Raw genomic sequence first — 22,550 nt, 5'->3', positions numbered from 1 at the left:
TTTCATTCAATTCTCCTTTAATTGATGTAAGTGTGCAGAAATTCTTCAATTCTTCAGTCATTATATGTTTTAATTGGGATAACATATGCAATTGTTTACAGTACTTAAATACACAGATTTTGTTTTATGGATGATGTTTTCTCTCTATAATGATCCATATAAACATGGTATCTCTGTCTCATTAGCATTTGAGTTTGTTGTTATGTATATTTTAAAAGAATAAATGCTGTATTAATGATCTACCACAAAACTACAAGAGATAGGTTTATGCATGATTATACCATATCTTATAGTCCTCTAAGGGCAAACCTGGAGGGATTATAGTCTTATTGCAAATCTCGTTTGAAAGTATACACAATGACCAAAATAGTAATTAGTTCAATGATGACACTCTCAAATTGGTATGTATTACAATTGCAATTGACAACAAAGATTCTGTTTGATGCATTTTTAGGTCACCTGAGTAAACTCAGGTGACCTATTGCTATCCGTTTACGCACGTCGTCGTGCGTTAACGATTTTACATTTTTAACTTCTTCTTAAAAACTACAAGTCCAATTGTTACCTTTTTTGATGTGAGGCATCTCTATGGTAAGAGGACTCTAAATTGTGAAATTCATGGCTCTACCGTCCCCGGGCAACACAGGGATGGCCAAAAAAAACAATTTTCAAAAATCTTCTTCATGTGAGGAAAAAACTGGTTGCATGGTTAAGATGTCCATGAAGCCCTCTACCAAAATTATGAAATTCATGGCCCCTGGGTCAGGGGTTCTGGCTCTAGGGTGGTGCCAATATGGCCATATAGTTAAGTGTATTGAATCTTAGGAAATCTTCTCTACATATATATTTATTAAAAACTAAATGCCTAGTTATATGTCCATGAAGCCCTCTACCAAAATTGTGAAATTCATAACCCCTTTGTTAGGGGTTCAGAAATGCATAGGGGACATAGAAATGCCAGGTGTCCATCTGTGTGTCCGTGCGTCCGTGTTTCCGTCCGTCAGACTTTTTCGTAAGTGCTCTTATGCCTACAAATTTTGACGAATTTTCATTAAATTTATACCAAATGTTTATACCACTATTACCTTGGTCAAGTTCGAAAATCAGCATTAGTCGATACTTTTTGTTGGAGTTATGGGACTTTGACCACAATAATGACTCCGTTTTATCCAAAAATTGACCTTGTAAGCGCTCTCATGCCTACAAATTTTGATGGATTTACATGAAATTTATACCAAATGTTTATACCACTAATACCTTGGTCAAGTTCCTAAATCAACCTTGGTCGATACTAGTATACTGCTTGATCGGTGAGGGACCCAGGAATTCTATTCTATTGTCTTTATTATTTTTTTCATAAATTACTCAAATTTGAAACAGATTTTGCCCATGATTTTTGCAATTTATATTTTCCTTTCCATAAGGATTATTTATGCTAAATTACTTTGAATTTGACTCAGTAGTTCTTGAGAAAAAGATTTTTAAAAATGCACCCTCCTTTTTCTTCACTTTCAAGGTTTTCTCCGCTTTGAATAAAGATCAGTCTTTCATTTCTGCAATTTATATTTGCCTTCCCATAAGAATTCTTTGTGACAAATTTGGTTGAAATTGGCCAAACAGTTTTAGAGAAGAAGTTAAAAATGTAAAAAGTTTACAGGCGGGCAGACAGACGGACGACGGAAAAAATGTGATCAGAATAACTCACTTGAGCTTTCAGTTCAGGTGAGCTAAAAACAAAAAAAAACCTGTGATTTTTCTTTTGATGAGGCTGCATGGTCAATCAATTACCCATCAGATCTACCTTAAATATTTTTTTTTAGATATAATGATTTTTTTATCCATGAACTATTACTAAGTATAAAAAAATTGTAAATAATTATATTATCTTTTAAATTTGAATTAATAGTCTAAAAATGGCCACAACCATTAAGCCCTCTTAATATGCATCTTTAGTTTTTGAGTTATTATAAGTATGAATGTTTTTGATTGAAAGGTAAAATGGACTCGTAACTGCTTTGTAGGTGGAGGAGGGGGGTGGAGGATGAAGAAACCAGTTCCTTATCAACAGGCAGGCAAATCTCTGCTAGAGGGAGCCACTGGAGGACAGTCCTGTGAGGCTGCACACAACTTCAGTGGCTGGGACACCCCAGGAGGATTTGGTGGAGGGGGTGGGGCTTGTTCATCAGGGGGTGGAGGTGGAGGATATTCAGGTGAGCAATGATAATAGGCTGTCCAATGTAAATTCATCAATTTCAATCAATGTTTGATTCTTTGGGAATTTCTGTTGCATTGGTTACAAAGGGAGATGAATAATGCTGTTGTTAATATGTGTGTGATTGTTAAAGCACGTTTTATGTTGGGTTGGTTTGTTTTGTGACTGCTGTCCTGCCAATTTGTTTCTACAAAAGATTAGACTAATAAAGTATAAATATAAGTGAACTGCATATAGGTCTTGTAAAATAATATGCAGGTTACTCTTGATGGCTCGAACTTTGATTGCTTGAAGTTCTTATTCGCTAGAAGTGAGTCTAGGGTCCCGATTTTTTTTCCAGATATAACTAAGCAAATTTTCTTTTGATTTCTCAAACTCTTGATCTCTCAAAAGCCTTGATCCCTCGAAGTCATACTACAGTTTCGTTATTCATAATCTATAGGTTTTTACTCTCGATACCTCAAAGTGGCTGTGTATATCCAAGCGTTACCAAATTAACACCTACTTGATCATTTAAATGGCATCAGGCGTTAGACGCAGGACCCGTGTCACGGGTTGATAATTCAGGGGACACTTGTTCTGCAAGATGATAATTATTTGATGATTGTCCATACTGATACATAATTTATTATGTACACTGACCGTTTTACGATAATTTGGTGAAGCAGTGAAAATGAGAAATTGAGACGAAATTAAAATTTTGAGCCATGGTCAAAATTTTAGAATTTTGAAAGTGTAGATATTATGCTTATCTGCATCATTATCATTATAATGATTATTGCTGAACAAGTTCTTACAGCTAGTGAAGGACTTGTACAGCGGGAACAATGGGTGATACCATACATGCCAACTTTTGAAAATCTCTATGGGGGATTTTACGCGCGAGGACATTTTCCTAGAAGGAAATTTCGCGGCATTTTGTCGTGTAATTGCTTTGTATAAACAATTGAACTCTTAGAAATTCATCTGTTTCTTTATCTATTTATCATTATCCTAATATGTTTATCAAGCAATCTCCTCTTTCAAATGAAATCATAAATAAAGTACATAACTTTATTTTCATATATTAAATCAATCTTTATTTAATCAAATTTTAAAATCTCAACAAACAATGAATAGTATGGTATAGCAGTTCAAAAAGCACTAAGTTCTGCAACGCAGTTGGCAAACAGGACCTCTGCTCTTGTGTCATCTACAAAATAAAATGAATAATTGAATTAGATATTTAAAAAGTATTTATGGGTCAAGTTGCTATAAAAAGTGAAAGAAAGTATTTATAATTGTTTCCTGGCTAAAAATTCTTTAGAGATATTATATACTAGCTTATTAAAAAAAATTAGTTACCTTCATCTTGCATCAATTTTGATTTCACTAAGAAGTTGGTAGCAGCAGGTGGCTTGATGGATGGCTGCAGGTGGCTTGATGGATGGCTGTTTTCGTGTTCGTTGTAACATCATTCATTCCACCATGGTCTACTCTAAAATCCCTCAAAAAAAATTGTTACTCATAAAGTTTAACATATCTATTCTTCTTGTAAATAATCTATTAGCTGTCAATCTCTGCTTGTGTCATGTGTACACAATAGAATGCACCCTGTCAATAAATATATTCAGTTGTACTATATATAACTTAAACATACCTATTGCACGGCAATATACATGGTTGTCATCCAATTACGATCCCGATAGTCATCCCGAAAATTAGGAATCTGCCTCCCGATATCGGGATGAAAGTTTCGTTTTCTTTGGTGGTGTAACCCCATTCTTGTCGAAGTTTGTGTAAAAAGTGTGGCGTTTTGCTATCCATCCCGATACTTCCCGATTAATTACTATCAAAACATACTCCTCATTACGTTTGCAAACACCCAGACACAGGTAGCGTACATGTAATTACACCAATTCACACATCCCGATATACACACACGCAATACAGGTAAACAGCAATGGCGGTCATAATCCCGCTTTTTGATTGGTTAGCGTAGACAAGCAGCACGGGATTTCAAATTTTAGATGGAAATCGGGACTTATTGTTGTAAAACGGGTTGGATTTTTTTAGAATCAGGATTTCGGGGTATTTTGACAATCCCTATCGGGATTTGTATTTTTGACGACGTGAAATCAGGAGAATCCCGCAAAAATCGGGGTAGTTGGCATGTATGTGATACTCACTTATCTAATTTACGACGTCGTCTCGCAGTCCAGTATTGCAAAGCATTCTGATCATAATATGATGCATTAAATAAGTAATTACTGTGTATAATGAATTTATTCAATATTTGTTATGCCCCCCTTTGAAGAAGGGAGGGCATATTGCTTTGCTGCTGTCTGTCGTTCGGTCCACCAACAGTTTCTGTTCATTTTCTTCGCAGAGTATGAACATATTGAAATAAAATTTGGTATGAAGGTTTGTCATGATAATATCTACATGTAGGTCAAGTTTAATATTGGGTACGATCGAGCAATTTTAAATAGAGTTAAGGCCCTTCGATGTAGAAAAATTCCAGTTATTTGCAGTTTCCGCTCATTTTCTCAGCAGAGAATGAACATATTGAAATGAAATTTGGTATACAGGTTTATCTTGATAATATCTAGGTCAAGTTCGATATTGGGTTAGATCAAGCAATTTTCGACAGAGTTATAGCACTTGGACATAGAAAAATCCAAATTATTTGCAGTTTCCACTAATTTTCTTCTCAGAGTATGAACATATTGATATGAAATTTAGTAAACAGGTTTATCTTGATAATATCTAGGTCAAATTCAATAATAGGTACAATCAAGCAATTTTCGACAGAGTTATGAACCACGAATGTAAAAAAAATCCAGTTATTTGCAATTTTTGCTCATTTTCTTTGCAGAGGATGAACATATTGAAATGAAATTTGGTAAACAGGTTAATCATGATAATATCTAGGTCAAGTTAGATTAGGTCAAGTTAGATTTGGGGTATGATAAAGCAATTTTTGACATAGTTATGGCCCTTGGACTTAAAAAAATTCCAAATATTTGCAGTTTACATTCATTTTCTTTGTGGATGTTTTCAAGGGAGGGGGGGTTAGTGTTTCACAAACATCTCTTGTTTTTATTTAGTTTCTAAAACATCCAGGTCTGTATATTGAATTGAAAAGAAAATGTTGTTTAAGCGCATAGTAATGTTAGCACTTAATAAATTATAGCTTAATCATAACATATGGTAAGACTAATTTTAAAACCCGTCGGTCAACCCAGATAATTCCAAACTCTTGAAATCTCGAACTCTTGATACTTTGAAATTTTTCCTTGGTCCCATAAACTTTGAGCTATCTAGAGTAACCTGTATTATGTATTTTTTTTTCATTTATAATAGCTGCCCTAAATATACTTGATATTATAGTTAAATGGATAATTTAAAACTATGCAAAGGAATGACACTGCTTGCAGTGTTGCTATCTATCTATATTATGAACATAATTAACCCAAAAATCTCCAAGCAGACATTTCCGTCATGTGAAAACTTTTTTAAATGCATTTTAAATCTCATTAAAGAATCAATCTCTAGGCAGGAAAGTTTTGTGTCAAAAGACTGGAGGATATAATTTTGAGTGAATTACATACTTCATGCATCAATATGACATTTGTTATTGTGTTTTTGTGAACTCTGCAAACTTTCATTACTTCCAGACTCCTAGTAGTAACCTTGATTCTGAAAGCACTTATTTGATGTGAAATATTTCCTGTAGCCCAGAATAGCTAGCTCAACAGGTTTGAAGTTTCAGAGGATGAAATTCAATCTAATCATTAATGTAAATGATGTCTCATATTCCTTTGATTTAATCTCTTACTTAGTATTACCCAAAGGAAACATGGATGCTTCTTTGTTGATATGAATGTGTAAAGGATTTAATTTTCCAAGTTCAAATAAAGGACAAAGTGTAACTATTGATTTGATAAGCTCTCTCAAATCCGTAAAGAAGCCTCACTGCTCAGTGGTCTTAGGAAACATAAATATACACTATTTATACACTTACAAGTAACAAAGATAAAGATTAAGATAAGGTTCCACTTTTATATACCATAAACATTCCATCAGAAAATCACAAATACATACATTGCATCAACTTGTACATACATGGTAAAATATACCTGCATCATAAACAATATACATATCTTTGGCGTCTTGGGGGCTACTCATTTCAACCATCAAAATAACTACCTCTAACATCTAAAAACTAGCTACCACTATTACTGTGTACATAGAATAATCAATTCCAAGCTGATCTCAGAAGTACTACAAAGTGCCCGGGGCTGATCCCACAGGCTAAATAAAATCCGGGCTGATCCCAGAGAGGTACTACAAAGTGGCCTGGGCTGATCCCTGCAGGCCTAATAAAACTCTGGGCTGATCCCAGGAGAGTAACGCTGGTGCCCAGGGCTGATCCCTGTAGGCAATTTAACTCCGGGCTGATCCCAGGAGTAGCAGCATAGATCCCAGGAGTAGCAGCAATTCAATACTGATACTAAACACGTCTCAAATTACATGATAACACATTGTCTTAATTACATGTATGTACCCGAATATTTTACTACGAATAGATAGCAGCAGGAATTAACTGGTGTATAAATAATACTTTAATCTACAATTAAATTTCAAATCACCCAGTATATGTTGATGCCATAACTAATGAGATTGAAAGAAACTTGATGGGACGTAAACATTAAACAATCAAGCAATCATTCGGTATAGTGTATTACGGTAATGTATCGTGTATAATACGCACTCGTGTATAATACGCACCCCCCAAAGTTGACCAAAATATGGCGAAAAAACAGCAGGTCCTATGTATAACACGCACCCAAAAAAAGGTGAAATCAACGGCCGCCATTGCCCCTAAAACTATCGATGTTTCATAATAATTTTATAATCCATGCGCAATTTCTTTAATTTTGTGTTCATAACATAGCACAGCAATGAAAATCAACGGCCGCCATTTTTCCAAATAGCTATTGATGTTCAATGATAATTTTATAACCCAAGCGCAATTACTGTAATTTCGTGATCAGAACATGGCCCAAGCGATATTAGAGTCAAAGTTCTTACAATTTTACTTAAAAGGGACAGCATGATTTACGTGGGCGTTATCAATTTGATACTTCGTAAAGAGTTTCTTATACAACAGCGGAGACGTTGAAGATCATCATATGTATAGAAGAACGGCAACCGAGCTTAGTGCTTAAAAGTAATAATGTTTGCAGATATAAACCAAAACAACATCAAAAGAAATGAATTAATTGATAAATTATAGTCACACTCTTTGATTGTTGTTAAATAAACATTGTGAAGAAACGTATGTATGTCGTATATCGTCATTATCAAGTCATACAAATGATCGATGTATTTTTAGCAGTTTAATAAAATCAGAATAATCGCTAATCTTCATGCACTTGAAAACACTCTGTGAAGTCCGACACAAGACAGGTGCATGCCTCTGACACGGAAATTGTTAAACAAACACTGACCACGCGCGGAGTCAACAGGTGGCTGCTTACGTAATGGCAAATACACTGGCAATATTTAAACTTGTTTGATGCAAGAAATAGTGTTGAGAGAGGACTATTTCAATACATGGAAATAAAACTAAGAATAAGGTATTTCTGATGCTGTTAATTTGGTATACACTCAAACAACTTGCATAACAGGCTATATTGGCAGTCACTACTCTCGTGGTATCAAGAATCACGGCTTGAAAAAATAGGGTAAATTTTTTGTCCTATGTACAACACGCACCCCCACTTTTGATCAAATTTTGGCTGAAAAAAAGTGTGTTATACACGACATTACGGTATGTCTTACTGGACTAGTCGGTGTAATGTAAATATTTGTATTGTAGGGGGAAATGCATCCAGTGATGACAGCAGAGACATGAGTGGACAGGGAGGATCTTCATATGTATTCCCACTAGCTCTGAAAACATACAACATGTATCCAGGTGCACAGTTTTTGGAGAATAGATACCTGTTGCAAATAACAATCTTTTGTATATATATACATTTGCAAAGATATTTCTATTTAAAGATTTAAAATTACGAATTAATAAAACAGTCTTAATTTTAGAATGTTTATTCACATACCTTTTTAAAAAAAAACTTATCAAGTGCATCTCATTAACTTTCCTGTGTGGAAGTGAATTCTTTTAATCTGCAGTTCGGAAGTAGCTAGATAAGGCATCATTGTGTGGTATTGGAATACTAATGGATGAAATTGTGAATTTAAGGCAGCATGCATGCGTTTCCTATTGGGGATCTAATAAAATGCCGTGATCAGTTAATTACATCCCTCCTCTCTGTGTCATGTTCTCGTTTCATTACAATGAAGATAATACAATTTTTCAAACAGCGCCTCGTTGTGCGGTTCACACAGCAATATGAATGTCTGTCATTCTTATTTCATGCTTTCTATATTACAACTTTAGGCAACTTTGCAGATATTAATTCCGTATATAACATGACAACCTTTAAATGACTTCACATAAAATCTCATTCTTATTTGTTGTCATGAAGAACATTTATAAATGATACACTATAGCTTTAGGTTTTGTATTCCATACATGCTTGTACTACCTTCAATGAGCAAATCCAGTCATGTATACAGTGCAAGTTTGATTGCTCTCTTTATTATTACAAATTTATAACAAATAGAAATATACAGGTCAACACAATCTTTTATTGTATGTATCAGTAAATATTTGTTCTTGTGACTCGGCAAATTAATACACATTGCTTTAAAATGAAAAGAGAAATAAGACACCAGTGCATATATTTTTTTTTATCACAGATGCAGACAATATATCATCAATGCTGAATTGTTTGTTTTAGGAAGTAAATCTGATGGTTATGTGGAGATCCAGCTGATGTTCATGAAATGCCAGTGCACAGATGTCTGTCACATCAAACAGTGGGACGAGGGGTTGTTCCAGTGTAGCTGCATGGCGGACAGGACGCTCAATGCAGACGGCTACACCTGCTCAGGTGAGCCATGGGTCATAGGTAATTATCTACCTCATGTGAGGGGATATTTGTTCATTCAAGTTCTTTGATCATCAGATACTTTTTATTATTGTTTAGAGCTATCTTTGATATATTATCTTTCCATGTTTTTTTAATATTATACCAATGTGTAAGGAAAATGCTCTGTAAAGATATAATACCTATGGATGGCCCCATGGGGTGCTATTTTCTGTGAGTTTTTTCCCAATATCCAATCACAAAATGTGATTTGTTTCTTTGTCTTTTGAATAAACAGCTCAGATATCACAAAATATGAATTACTTATTTTAGAGTGCTTCATTGTAGACATTTGGTCTTGCTGGTCCATCTTTGTATATTAGGGCAGAAATATTAAATTCCTTAACTTGTCTTAATCAAGGTTGTTTATTACATGCTGTGACCATGGTATGTTTTATTTTGGCATTTTTAGAAGATAGCTGTTTGAAATTTGTTATTAGTCTGAATATTAATAACTAATAAAAAAGCTCTATTTGGCTTTACAGGTATACAGAAATTGAATCTAGAATAGCTAGTAAACAGAAATAAGTCTTAACAACCAATTTCTGAATTTTTTCACAACAGAGTTCATTGGTCTCATCCATCAAATGAGAAAATTACAACTTGTTAACTGAATCATACAGATCTGCTATCTTTATTTAATTTCGCAATTTTTTACATTGGAAAACATTTCTTAAATCAAGTAAATGAAAACTCAATGAAAAGCTCCTGGACCATAACTTTTCTTGCAAGCTGGGTCCTTTAGAAATTATTCACGTCTAAGAATATCTAGCCATCATCATATTGTTTTCTCACTTTTCAATAAGAAACTTTCTGAGCACCTATTGTCACCAAAGTTGCTTAGTTAATGGGCCTATAAAATCAAGTGTACAAATTAATGGCAGTCTTATAGATGCTTAATCAGATAATGGTCTCTTATCTGGTAGTGAGTTCCCAATATGTGATTCCAAATTCCAAACTTTTTGTAAGGATTACAATGTTTTGTGGACTAAATTAATCCTATGAAACCAAGTCAGTCTATTTGGAAGACTGAAAAATGGTTAACTCAGCTAGCTATCAATGTGGCTCAGCCAGATTAGACTTATTGTAGTGGTTCTTGACATTTTCTGAAAACATGCGAGTTTGAATTTATTTAATTAATTTAGTAAATCAATGTTTTTATGTCATTTTGAATTACCTGTTCAGTTGATGAATAAAAATCAGTTATTTTATTAAGGTGAACATTTTTTAATTACGTGTTTTTGACAGCAAATTTGACAGAAGCAGAAGGATTTGAAATGAGATATGTGATATACATAGCAGTGGCTAGCACTATATTCATCACCATTATGACATGTATTGGACTCTGTTTGAGTAAGTAACTTGTGCGCCATCATGTGTAATAAAATGAAATCAAAACTTTAAAGAAACACAGGTAGAATAAATCCATGAAAGGTGCAAAGAATTCAAACTCCTGCAAGAAGGATTCATTCTCTAACAAATTTGAATAGATATTTAATAATATGGCTGCCAGATCATTTATTCAATACCGAGTATTTTTTTACTATCAATAGACTATCTTTTGGTACAGTTAAGCATCATAGAAAACGTTTACAACTTGATGCAGTTCGCATTGAGCTCCAGACAGCCAGCCAAAATTTTGCTCTTCATTCCTCATCGAGTTTTGTAAGAAATGGAATACATCAACACAGGCAAATGGTGACAGAATACAATCCAAACTATGACTTTGTGGCTGCTAAGTACCCTGAACAGCAGCTGAATGAATTGAACCGAAACAGACTGGAACTAGTCAGGTACGTTGTCAGGAAGAAATTCTTGCTTGTCTGTTAACCAATCTTAATCTGCATCTTTGGGGTCTAATTTTGTAGCCCAGGTGAGGGATTCAACCCATGGACCTCCTGCTTGAAAATTAAAGATTATTACAAGAGAGAGTTATATATTGTCTTTCATCTGTTTTATGATGGTGTGTTACAGTTTTATTGATAAATGTGCATTTAATCCATAGGACTGGCAACACAGACACATTTTGTTTTCTGCCATGCACATAGCCATGATATCCTACATACTAATTAATAAGGAATAAGGAACCATTCTTTGAGTATTATGAGATGATTAAATAGACTGGGGTGACCAAATCCAATAAAGCCCTTCTATGAGTGATTTGATCACCCCAACCATATTATACCTCATAATGTTCAGAGAATGATCCCTTATATTATTACAAAAGTCATTGATGAATTTCATTGGTCCATACATTACAAAATTGATTTGTAGTTTTCTCACAGACAAAGACACTGGAAAATGTAAATATTTTCAGATAAATTAAACTAGAATTTTAAATACAATAATAAGCATGATATTTTCTGTTGCCAACCATGATGGAGGTTAAATAGCCTATTATGTACAAGTGACTGTCCTAAATAAACATCACACTATATTGTTTTGGTATTGATCATAAAAAGTGATTGACACTATCACTTGCACAGAGAAGGATTGGTATTATTTTACAGTTAAGTAGGCTATCAGAAACAAATGTCTTCGTATTTAATCACAATGGTTGGTTTTTAGCTCACCTGAGCTGAAAGCTCAAATGAGCTTTTCTGATCACATTTTGTCCGTCGTCCTTCTGTAAACTTTTACATTTTGAACTTCTTCTTTAAAACCACCTGGCCAATTTCAACCAAATTTGGCACAAAGCATCCTTTTGTAAGACATTTTGAACTTCTTCTTTAAAACCACCTGGCCAATTTCAACCAAATTTGGCACAAAGCATCCTTTTGTAAGACGAATATAAATTGCATAAATGAAAACCGATTTTTATGTATTCAAAGCAGAGAAAACCTGGAAACTGTAGAAAAAGGGGGGTGCATTTTTAAAAATTTTCTTTTCAAGAACTACAGAGTCAAATTCAATGTAATTTAGCCTAAATAATCCTTATGGAAAGGAAAAATCATGGGCTAATTCTGTTTCAAATTTGAGTAATTTACAAAAATAATAATAAAGAAAGATTGAGGGTCAATCAGTTTATAACTTTTGGTTTGGTATTTTGTATATCGAAAATCAAGTTTTTGTTTGAAGCAGCCATGTTTGATGCACAAAAACGGGTCAAACTGACGAAGATGAAGGTTTGTTCAAATAAAGGGCCAGGTCCCCTTTAAGGGGAGATAATTTACTCAATAAAATGTTTTTAAAATTGTTGGGTATATTTTGAAAATCTTCTAAAATATTATTAGGCCAGAAAAGCTGAACATTGTGTGGAAACATCCTCAGGTACTGAAGATTCAGGTTTGTCCAAATCATAATCCCAGGGGTAGATTGAGGCCACATTGGGGGGTGTCAATTTTTTACATAGGAATATATAAAAAAAAATAATTCTAAAAATCTTCATTTCAAAAATCATATGACCAGAAAATCTGTATTGTGTGTAGAAGCATCCTCATGTAGTGTAGATGCAAGATTGTTCTAATCATGATCCTCAGGGGTAGGGTGGGGCCACAATCAGAGGGTGAATTTTTACATAAGAATATATAGAGAAAAATCTTTTAAAATTTTCTTCTCAAAAACTAGTTGGCCAGAAAATCCGTAACTTGTGTATTTGTGTAGAAGCATGCTTAGGTATGTAGATTCAAGTTTGTTCACATCATGATCCCAGGAGGTATTTGGTTTTGTATTTGACTGTACTCTAAATATGGTCTAAGCTTTTCTGATCAGTTATTGTTATTGCTGCTCAGGTGAGCGATGTTACCCCTGGGCCTCTTGTTACATCATGCTCAGTTTAAGAGTTAGCAATACTGATTTTCATTTCCTATACAAGGGTTTTTGAATGGTCAATACAATTGATACAATTTGTTTCAATGTCATTTACTTGGACAAGAGTCTTGTTACTGGTACAAAAAACAGATCAGGTCTAACCATAATGTATGTCCATTCAAGTTTATAAAAATATATGACCCTGTAGGAATACATCAGTTTCAGCAGACTTACATACTTGCAGAAAGTAATGTCAGGTTGTAGTGAATTCAGCTCTACATTGTACATTTAATGTGTACAGTTTCAAAACTTGCACAACACCAATTATTGTATGTTGCATGCTTGTGTACAATTTCAAATAGAGTAATAATTTTGTAATTATTTTTTATTGATATTTTGTTTCAGGGCATTAGGTCAGGGTGCCTTTGGTGAAGTATACAAAGGATACATTTTGGGTTTCCCAAACATGGAAAGAGAGATGGCTGTTGCTGTAAAGGTTCATGTCCCTTTTAATTGATGTATCCATTTTGAATTATTTGCTCTTACATAAATGTAAATTAGTGATAATGTAAATGAATGTAAATTACCGTATTTTTTGGGGCATAGGCCGGTATTTTTTTTCTCCGATGAGCGAGCCCCGGCCTATCCTGTCACCCGGCTAATGGTAGACTCAAAGTTGAAAAAAATTAACAGTAAAATTTAAAATCCACTGTTTTTATCCATTGTACTGTTGTAGCAGTTTTTAATGAGGGTTGGGTTTTTTCATCCGCTTGAACAATTGTTCGATAGTTGTCCCGTTGATAATTTTTGTAATGACATCGTGAGTATTAGAATGTACAGTACTGTACGAGGTATTTCTTTACAACCCCAATCAAAAGAATTTTTTTCCCACGTTGGTGTATGAACCCTGGAAACTATTATTGCGTAGTAAAAAAGAAAACGAAACCGGGTAGAATGTAATATAACGGAATTTTTGTGAATTCTTCATGTCTGTGTTCGTGGGAATCACTGGTCTTGGGTGTAGAATAAATCAAATGCTTTGTGTTTTTACAATTAATTTTCTGTTGGATGAAATAACGGTATTCTAGTGTCGTTTGTATATACAAAGGTGTGAAACCCGTGACTAAAACACAGCCTGGGGGCACGTAGTTTACACCGTTACACTTCATTGCATTAACTGTGTTTTTAACATTACAACTTCTCTGCATAACGGCAAGTCACTATTTAATTTATTAATGGAAAGAACACAATTAAATATTTTGTTTGGTATTTCGTTTTCTCATTCATAACGATTACGGGGGATAACTCTATTTGAATATGAAACCACGTGTTGAGCTTATGGACGCCATACCCCGTATTTATAAGTAGCTTTCAAAGTGTAACTTGATTAAATGAAATTTAGCAATAAGGTACAGAGGGTTCCGCTTAATCTGATTATCCGTTTGTCAGGCAAATATTATCAGATTAACCGAATATCACATAAACCAATTTTAGCATTTCATATAGGAAATCATGAAATATAAACAACCTATACATATCTGTATATGCATTATTTTCAACCACACTTCTATTTTAACGATTTAATGTAATAAATATCATGATAAAATAATTACAAAGTATTTTTATTGGATTTTTAATCGCTATTTACTGGTTTTACAGATTAAATCATTATTTACTTGCATGTGGTTGCTCTTATCCATAATCATACGATGTATTGGATGCCATCTTAAACCGGAAGTGCGTTTATAGATAGAATGATCCTGTATAATCTAAATCTTTCCGGAAAGAAAAACAACTTTATTTTTTATGAATTTATTATTCAGCACTAAAACTACAAACATTTTCTATGGGCACTACAAAATAAAATCATTGTCTATGGGCACTACAATATAAAATCATTACATGATTGTCAGTCACATAACAGTACACGAGCGATTTTTACGGAATCCAGTCGATGAACCCTGTGATCCTGGACTGCCTTTTCTCCTTTAGGGCGATCATTTCAAATTGCTCTAGAACTGCATAGTAGTCACTAAAGTCGTCACAGCCGTTTTCCTCCATGGATCTTCGCACGTACTCCATGCACTTGTTGACACCATTTACATTTGTGGGAAGTTCATTGTCAATGTCCCCAGTCTCTGTCATAATTACGCACAAGCTAAAGTATCGTTTATATGACATGTTGTAACTAGTTTTCAAAGCTCATTGTTCCTTAGTTTATAAACTTAAATTGTTTAATTGTGCGTTGAGCTGTGACTAATCCCCTGAAGCACCGTTATTTGCAAGTTTTAGGCACGTGCCAAGCTGTTTACACAGTGAGAGGTATATACGAGGTGTGGACATGGTGGAAGAGGTGTGAAAACGTTATTTGATTTTTTGATCGGCCGACAGAAATCGTATCAGATTAACCGAAAATGACATTTTTTCCCAATCAGAATATCAGTAGAAATTACAAAGGCTTGTATAGCAAATGGATCAGTGTTTTGATTTTATATAGTATTAACCGAATAATCACTTTTACCGCAATCAGATTAAGTGGAACCCTCTGTATTAATAAAATATAAAAGGTTTGGTAAAATATTATACTTAGTTCTACCAGACAGAACCACGGAGGTTGGTGTTGCAATTAAATTTACACTATGTAAAATTACGATAGGTAACGATACACCGACGAATACGGAAGAGACCAAACAGCCACAAAACACAGATGTATTTTTAAAAATTGCTTAAAATATATATGTTAAGCAAATTAAATAACTTTAATTACTCTTTTGACTTTCTACATCGATATTCTGAAAGTATATACTTAATACGATGACTTCCTTAATCAGCGGTCATACTTTCACTATTGTAATCATCGATTGAAAATGGGCTTATCCCCCAATTCGGCTAGTCTAAGGATTTTTCTTGAATTTTGTCTTAAAATGGGCAATTCGGCCTTTGCCCCACATCGACATATGCCCCGAAAAATACGGTAGTGATAATGTAAATGAACGATGTTGTATGTGTTAGAGATGAACATGTGATTGTAGAAATTTTCATTCACTGCAAAATAGTGTTTCAGAATCGGACAGAAAACACTATCGATTATCGAATCGAATCGGAAACACCATTTCGATTCATAATCGAAAATAATCGGAGATTTTCAACTTACTGAATTTATAGTTACATGTATTAATTATGTACACGTACTTATAGTATATTCAAGCAAATATAACTAACATAGGCATTTGCAAAATGAACTTTAATAAATATGGTCATAAATGCACTTCTGTTTCAAACCTCTATTATTATTATTATTAAATCATAAACAAGAAGTTATTTTTCAGCTAGATAGATTTTGTTTCGAGATAAAAAACACAATAAGTCAATAGAAGTTTTGTATTTCAATATAGGGCATTATAGGCATTCAGCTTTTGCAGATTAAAAGTTTCTGTTATGTGACAGAGTGTTATTACTATTATAACAATAAAATCCGTAGTAAGTTATGAACTTTCTGTTCAAGTATCAATTTTTTATCAGAAAAAATACAAAACATGTACCAGGCATTTACCACTATTCAGTTTTCAATTTTTCACGAGTACAAATCCTTATTCATTTTCAAAAACACTATTGTGTCCTCCTAAGACCATTTCATTCTAGATCTTGGATTTTAAATCATCGTAAACGCTGATCATAAAAAAAAATTAATTTATAAAATAGAACTGGCAAACTTCACTGACCGCGCAAAGCAACAAAACAGGTCTAACATGTGACGTGCAAGTCGTGGTGTGAAGCTGACATTTTTTTCTGTTTACCTTTTTTACGATTTTCTACAGAGCTTGCAGAATAACTGACATATAAGTTCTGTCTACTTTTTTTTTCCATACAACCTACCGGGAAGTCCGAAATATCTGACGTTTACCTGGCTTTTAAACGATTTTGATATTTTACTTGCCTGGCATGTTAAATATCAAAATCGTTTAAAAAGCCAGGAAAACGTCAAATATTTCGGACTACCGACCGGGTTGTCCTTAGTTAAGGGTAGATCTGAGACCCTGTCTTCGCGTCCTGCCCACTTTGCTCAGCCATTTTAACTTTGAACTTTATTTAGAGTTATCGTTCTTTTCGGAAATTAAAAAATGCATAGAACCGGCACAAAACGGATTTGTTTACCGCGAGTTCACATTTTAGTCAAATGTTTACCGACTATCGATGTCAGCTTTCAGCTATCGATTGTCGGCATCGGTAGCAGTCTAACGACGATTTTTCGATCGTCGGCGACTATCGCTGAATCACTACTGCAAAAAAAGTTTAAGAATGGGGGGGGGGGGTTAAAATTAATTGCATTCTTGTATTTTGTGAAGATTTAATTGCTATACACAACCACAGACTGTTCCAATTTTGCATTTTTCTGGCTTTATGTCCAAAAATGAATCCTGGCCATATTTTATACATAATGAATACTTGTAGGCAAAGTGGTATGAAGTGATATTAGATTAAGTTTGTAGGTTAACGGTGAAGGTTTTATCTCATTTTTTTTGTCAAATCTTGCTCAGACGTTACTAAAAATATTCTTTTAGGTAAGGGATGTGAAGCACATGACTTTGAAATAAGTTTAAAAATCAAATGTCAATGCAAATCTCTGTGAAAAATTGTTGTACTCATGAATGCATGTGTGCTAGCTGGTAAAGAAGTACAGTACCGATCAGATCCAACCTAACAGAAAGGAAACCCCAACTAAACCCTGGGTTTACTCCAGGTTTACTAGAGTGGACCCAGAGTAAACCCAAAGTAAACCCAGAGTGGACACAGAGAGTAAACTCGGTCAGAAATATGCCTCTGAAAGCAGATGCTAACTGTGTATTTGGAATATGAAATGGTCAGGAATTACAGGCAGTAGGATGGTAAGATAAAAGACATGCAGATCTATTTCACACTTCACTGCACACAGTTGACCTCCAATGCAATTTCCTAGTAAACCCAAAGTAAACCCCGAGTGGACCCAAATTTTCAAAAAGTAAACCCAGAGTAAACCCCAAGTAAACCCCAAAAGTAAACCCGCGGTTAAGTTGGGGTTTACTCTGGTGTTAGGTTGGGTCTGATCAGTACTGTAGCAGTGACTTAAGACCAAATATTCTCTCCCCCTAACACTTCACATTATTAAGGAAGGGGTCTTCTCTGATCAAACATAATTCTTATTATAAGAAATTCATGAAATTTTGACACAGTAAAACAGATCATATAACCAAATGATTCTATCAGTTTAATCAAATTTGACCTTGTTTTCACATAAAGGTCAGGTCAAGGTCACTACCATTTAGGATGATAAAAATAAATGTAGTTCTTTGCAGTTATGCAGACATCTGTTTAAGATATGAAGATTATATTATTCAATGAAAATAGAATATAAGAATGTCTATCAGCTTATACTACTAAATTGGAATAAATATTGAAACTAAAATTGACATTGCTTAGCCCACATTTCCTCTAATTTTCTTAAATTTTGAAGATATTTTGATTATTATGCCCTCCTTTGAAGAAGGGAGGGCATATTGCTTTGCTGCTGTCTGTCGGTCGTTTGGTCCACCAACAGTTTCCGTTCATTTTCTTTGCAGAGGATGAACATATAGAAATGAAATTTGGTATATAGGGTTATCATGATAATATCAAGTTCGATATTGAGAACAATCCAGCAATTTCCGACAGAGTTATTGCCCTTGGAGTTAGAAAAATTCAAGTTATTTGCAGTTTCCTCTCATTTTCTTTGCAGAGGATGAATATATTAAAATATACATACATAAAAATTACATATAATATGTAAAAAATAATATATAAAAATATACATTTAAAATTGTTAGTATTTTTCAAAAATCTTCTTCCCTAAAACCATTCAGTCAGAAAAGCTAAAATTTGTGTGGAAACATACTCAGGTAGTGTAGAATCAAACTTGTAATCAAATCAGGGTTAGGGGAGGACCTTAACGAAAGGGGGGGGGGTCAAATTTTTACATAAGAATATATATAGAGAGAGAGAGAGAGAAAAATCTTTAAAAATTCTCTTCTCAAAAACGAATTGGCCAGAAAGCTGAACTTTGTGTGGAAGCATCCTCATGTAGTGTAGATTTACATTTGTTCAAATCATGATCCCCATTGGTAAGGTGGGGCCACAATGGGGATGAATTAATAGAAAAAAAATTTAAAGATCTTATTTTCAAAAACTGAAACATCAAAGGGAGCTCATTGTTTAACTTAAAAATATGTTGAAAAAAATTTGGAAGTTCAAGATATATTCCCTACTAAGTTGTCTAGATATTTTGTATTTGATACTCTAAAGCCTCTGTTGGCTATTATTGCTCAGGTGAACAGTGTTGCCCCTGGGCCTCTTGTTCTTCTTGATTTAAATCCTTATACCTATAACACAAACCTGTCGTGGTATCTTACATTATCATGGTAAAATTCATGAAAACACCAACACAGGGTTACAGAAAATAAGGGATCTGTGTTTGCCAAAGTGCATTATACTCTGGTGACTCTCAAGGCCCTTAGGCCTCTTGCTGTTGCTAACTGTGATTTCATTATTCACCCTCTTGCTATAGAAACAGATCCAATCTTCATTCTTTTTTATTATTAATTCATTGATTTTTCTTTTTGTAAAATGTGCTTAATGAAGTGAATTAAGTTGCTAATTACTTTTTAGTATCACTGGTTTTCAGGGTTGTTGTGCCACAACAATTAATTTGTATCAGTAGTAGAATCGATAGACTTCATGTCTAGAGCTTAACTTGTTCATAAACACTGTTGTGTGCACTACTTCTTATAACACTGAGGGTCAAATCTGATTGTTTTCAGAAACTGCTGCAGGGGAAAAAATTGTAGTCTTGGGGTCTAGTGTATTATTGAGGTCCACATGATTCATTCTTTCTGGTAAAATGTCATTAGTTGTTGTCGTATTTGTGATAAGATCAATGGGTCTTTGTTCACAATTCCTGGAAACTTGAAATGATTTTTTGGGAGAACTAGGATAACATTTCACTTTCTGCGAGTAAAAAGCAAATAAGGCGATAATTCTGAAGTGAGTAGAAAAGATGGAATTGAAAATTTGTAATTTTAACACCACAGTAGGAAAAAGTGTACTTCAAATTTCCAGAGCTGATTTCACTTATGTTCATTTATATTCAAACTCTAAAAATTTGCAAGAATCAAGAAATTTTTCAAATAACTTCTATATATCTTTGAAAAAAAGAAATGGTTTTTTGTTTGTTTTGTTTTGTTTTTGTTGTTGTTTTTTTTGCTTACGGAGACAAAGTCGGGAGAAGCTTATGCTATACCCCCACCGTCGGCGTCCAGACCTGGTTAAGGTTTTTGGTGCAGGTCCTGTATCTAAGTTATTACTTATTAGTCCTTTCTTTACCTTGCATGGATGATGCATCTGGACCAACTTGTGGACTTGAAGGATTTTGATGCTGAATCAGGGCCATGAATTTCAGATGCTGAAGAAGTTAAGGTTTTTGGAGCAGGTCAAAGTTTTTGAAGCAGGTGCCCTTTGATAGCCATTTCTAAGTTACTACCGATCCTAACTTCACCAAACTTGCATGAATGGTGTGTCTAATGATACTGATGCACTTGACAGCATAGGTTCAGATGCTGAATGAGGTTAAGGTTTTTTGAAGCATCTGTTGAAGAAATTAAATCAGTGCATACAAGTTAATCCAAGTCAAAAAAAAATTATTCTGTAAGCACATAAATGTGACTAGTAATGTCAAACTGACTATTGGGAATAACAAATTTTTTGGAGCAGGTGCCCTCTGATGATTATATCTTAGTTATTACTGGTCTTAACATAGATGATGCATCTTATGATACTGATGCACCTGACAGACTTGAATGCTGAATCTGAGCCATAGGTTTCGGATGCTGGATGGGGTTGAGGTTTCTGAGCTGGTTAAAGTTTTTAGAGCAGGTGCCATTTTATCAAATGTAAATAGATGATGCATCTTGTGATTGTAATGCACTTCACAGGCGTGGATGCTGAATCAGAGCCAAAGCTTTCAGATGCTGGAGGAGGTTAAGTTTTTTGGAACAGGTCACATGTTTAATAGAAAATAGTACTATTGTTTGATTGAACAATTTAATGAATCGTAGAGGTAACTACAGATACAGAGCCTTTTCCCTATTATCAAGGATGCTAAAAAAAACTTCCTACCTCATTCAAACCTGCTTAATAGGCATGTTTGTTGTTAAATGATATAACATGATTTCTATGTTATAGTATATGATACGACACATTATTGTATTATATGATGCAATATTTAATCATATGATATTATACGAGGGTTGTCCAAAAAGTTCGTGGACACATGTAATTTTATTCAAAATAACAGTGCCATTTTCAGGAAAGTATTATAATATTTTAATATAGACTATAATAATGCATATGTATAAAAATCAGAGCAATGTACATTTTTGTAATAGAGTTATCATATGATTATATATACATTACCTATACAGGCTGCACGGCCCAGTCTGACATTGAATTATATAGACATTTCTATAACATCGTAGTCCTGGGTTTATCAGAGAGTAATATGCCGCATTCACCGTTTGGTCATGGGGAAAAATTGCATACTCTCTCAAAATATCGCTTGTGCCACTTGTGGATAAGTAAACTCTAACTATTTTGATGTTTTTCCTGTTTCCTCCATCAGTTGTTATGTTTCTATCGGTGTTTTACCTCAGTCAACACAATTTTATGATGGTGCGCTGTTCCGTGCGGTCAAATGACATCGCTTTTTCAGGCATTTTTAAAGACATGTTCTTGCCATAATGTATTTTAAAAGTCCTCTCCTTGTTTAAAAATATCTTCAAACTACATATGAAAATGACGTACACCATACATACTATAACATAATATGAAGTTTAGAAATGTTTTATAAAAACTGTAAATATTCATATTCAAAAACTTCACAGGGGATTTCGCCACATATGATTCTCATATCAAAATGATATGATTCTTATATAATTGCGCTGATATGAGATGATGAAAAAAAAGGGCATCATATGAGAATCATATCATAGGCATCATATGAGAATCATATATAATCTTTGTTCATCAATGATAGACATTTATAACCAGATTTATCAAATAAATGCATGCAATGAATCCAAACTGTCATTATTACTTTAAAGTAAATCATATATAGACATAATCATATACTTATGATATGATTCTCATATAATTCTGATATCATATGAATCTGATATGATTATGATATGAAGTAAATATCATATAATTCAAATCATATCAGAATCATATGATAGGGATTATATAATTCTTATAAGTCATTCATATGTGATTTCAATATCATTCTGATATGAAAAGCACTTCATATCAGACTCATATATGGCGAAATTGCCTATGTTAATTACAAAATTTGGACAGTTTTTATGCTGGGTCATGCGTACTTTCCGCGACCCTTTGATACATTGAGAATTTATTTCTATGAAAAAACATTCAAAAACACTTTAGTTTGATTTGTAATTTTATGACAGAGTTCTAAGTATACAATA

The 22,550-nt window shown here is 33.9% G+C and overlaps 1 protein-coding gene across 5 annotated transcripts in view; it reads left to right on the top strand.

The window, feature by feature from the left end:
• LOC105337192 (leukocyte tyrosine kinase receptor) overlaps window positions 1–22,550 on the top strand; it is a 192,756-nt gene that overhangs the window by 145,880 nt on the left and 24,326 nt on the right. For 4 of the 5 annotated variants that reach the window (XM_034468725.2, XM_034468721.2, XM_066088989.1 and 1 more), the window contains 6 exons: window positions 2,022–2,210; window positions 8,079–8,177; window positions 9,064–9,234; window positions 10,501–10,605; window positions 10,823–11,045; window positions 13,408–13,498. In XM_034468725.2, coding sequence (XP_034324616.2) covers window positions 2,022–2,210; window positions 8,079–8,177; window positions 9,064–9,234; window positions 10,501–10,605; window positions 10,823–11,045; window positions 13,408–13,498 — 878 coding nt within the window. The remainder of the gene's footprint in view (window positions 1–2,021; window positions 2,211–8,078; window positions 8,178–9,063; window positions 9,235–10,500; window positions 10,606–10,822; window positions 11,046–13,407; window positions 13,499–22,550) is intronic. The other variant, XM_034468722.2, reaches the window with a different exon arrangement.

Source organism: Magallana gigas, chromosome 6 (genome assembly GCF_963853765.1).
Source record: "Magallana gigas chromosome 6, xbMagGiga1.1, whole genome shotgun sequence".
NCBI lineage: Eukaryota > Metazoa > Mollusca > Bivalvia > Ostreida > Ostreidae > Magallana > Magallana gigas.
This window is presented reverse-complemented; position numbering and strand designations above follow the sequence as displayed.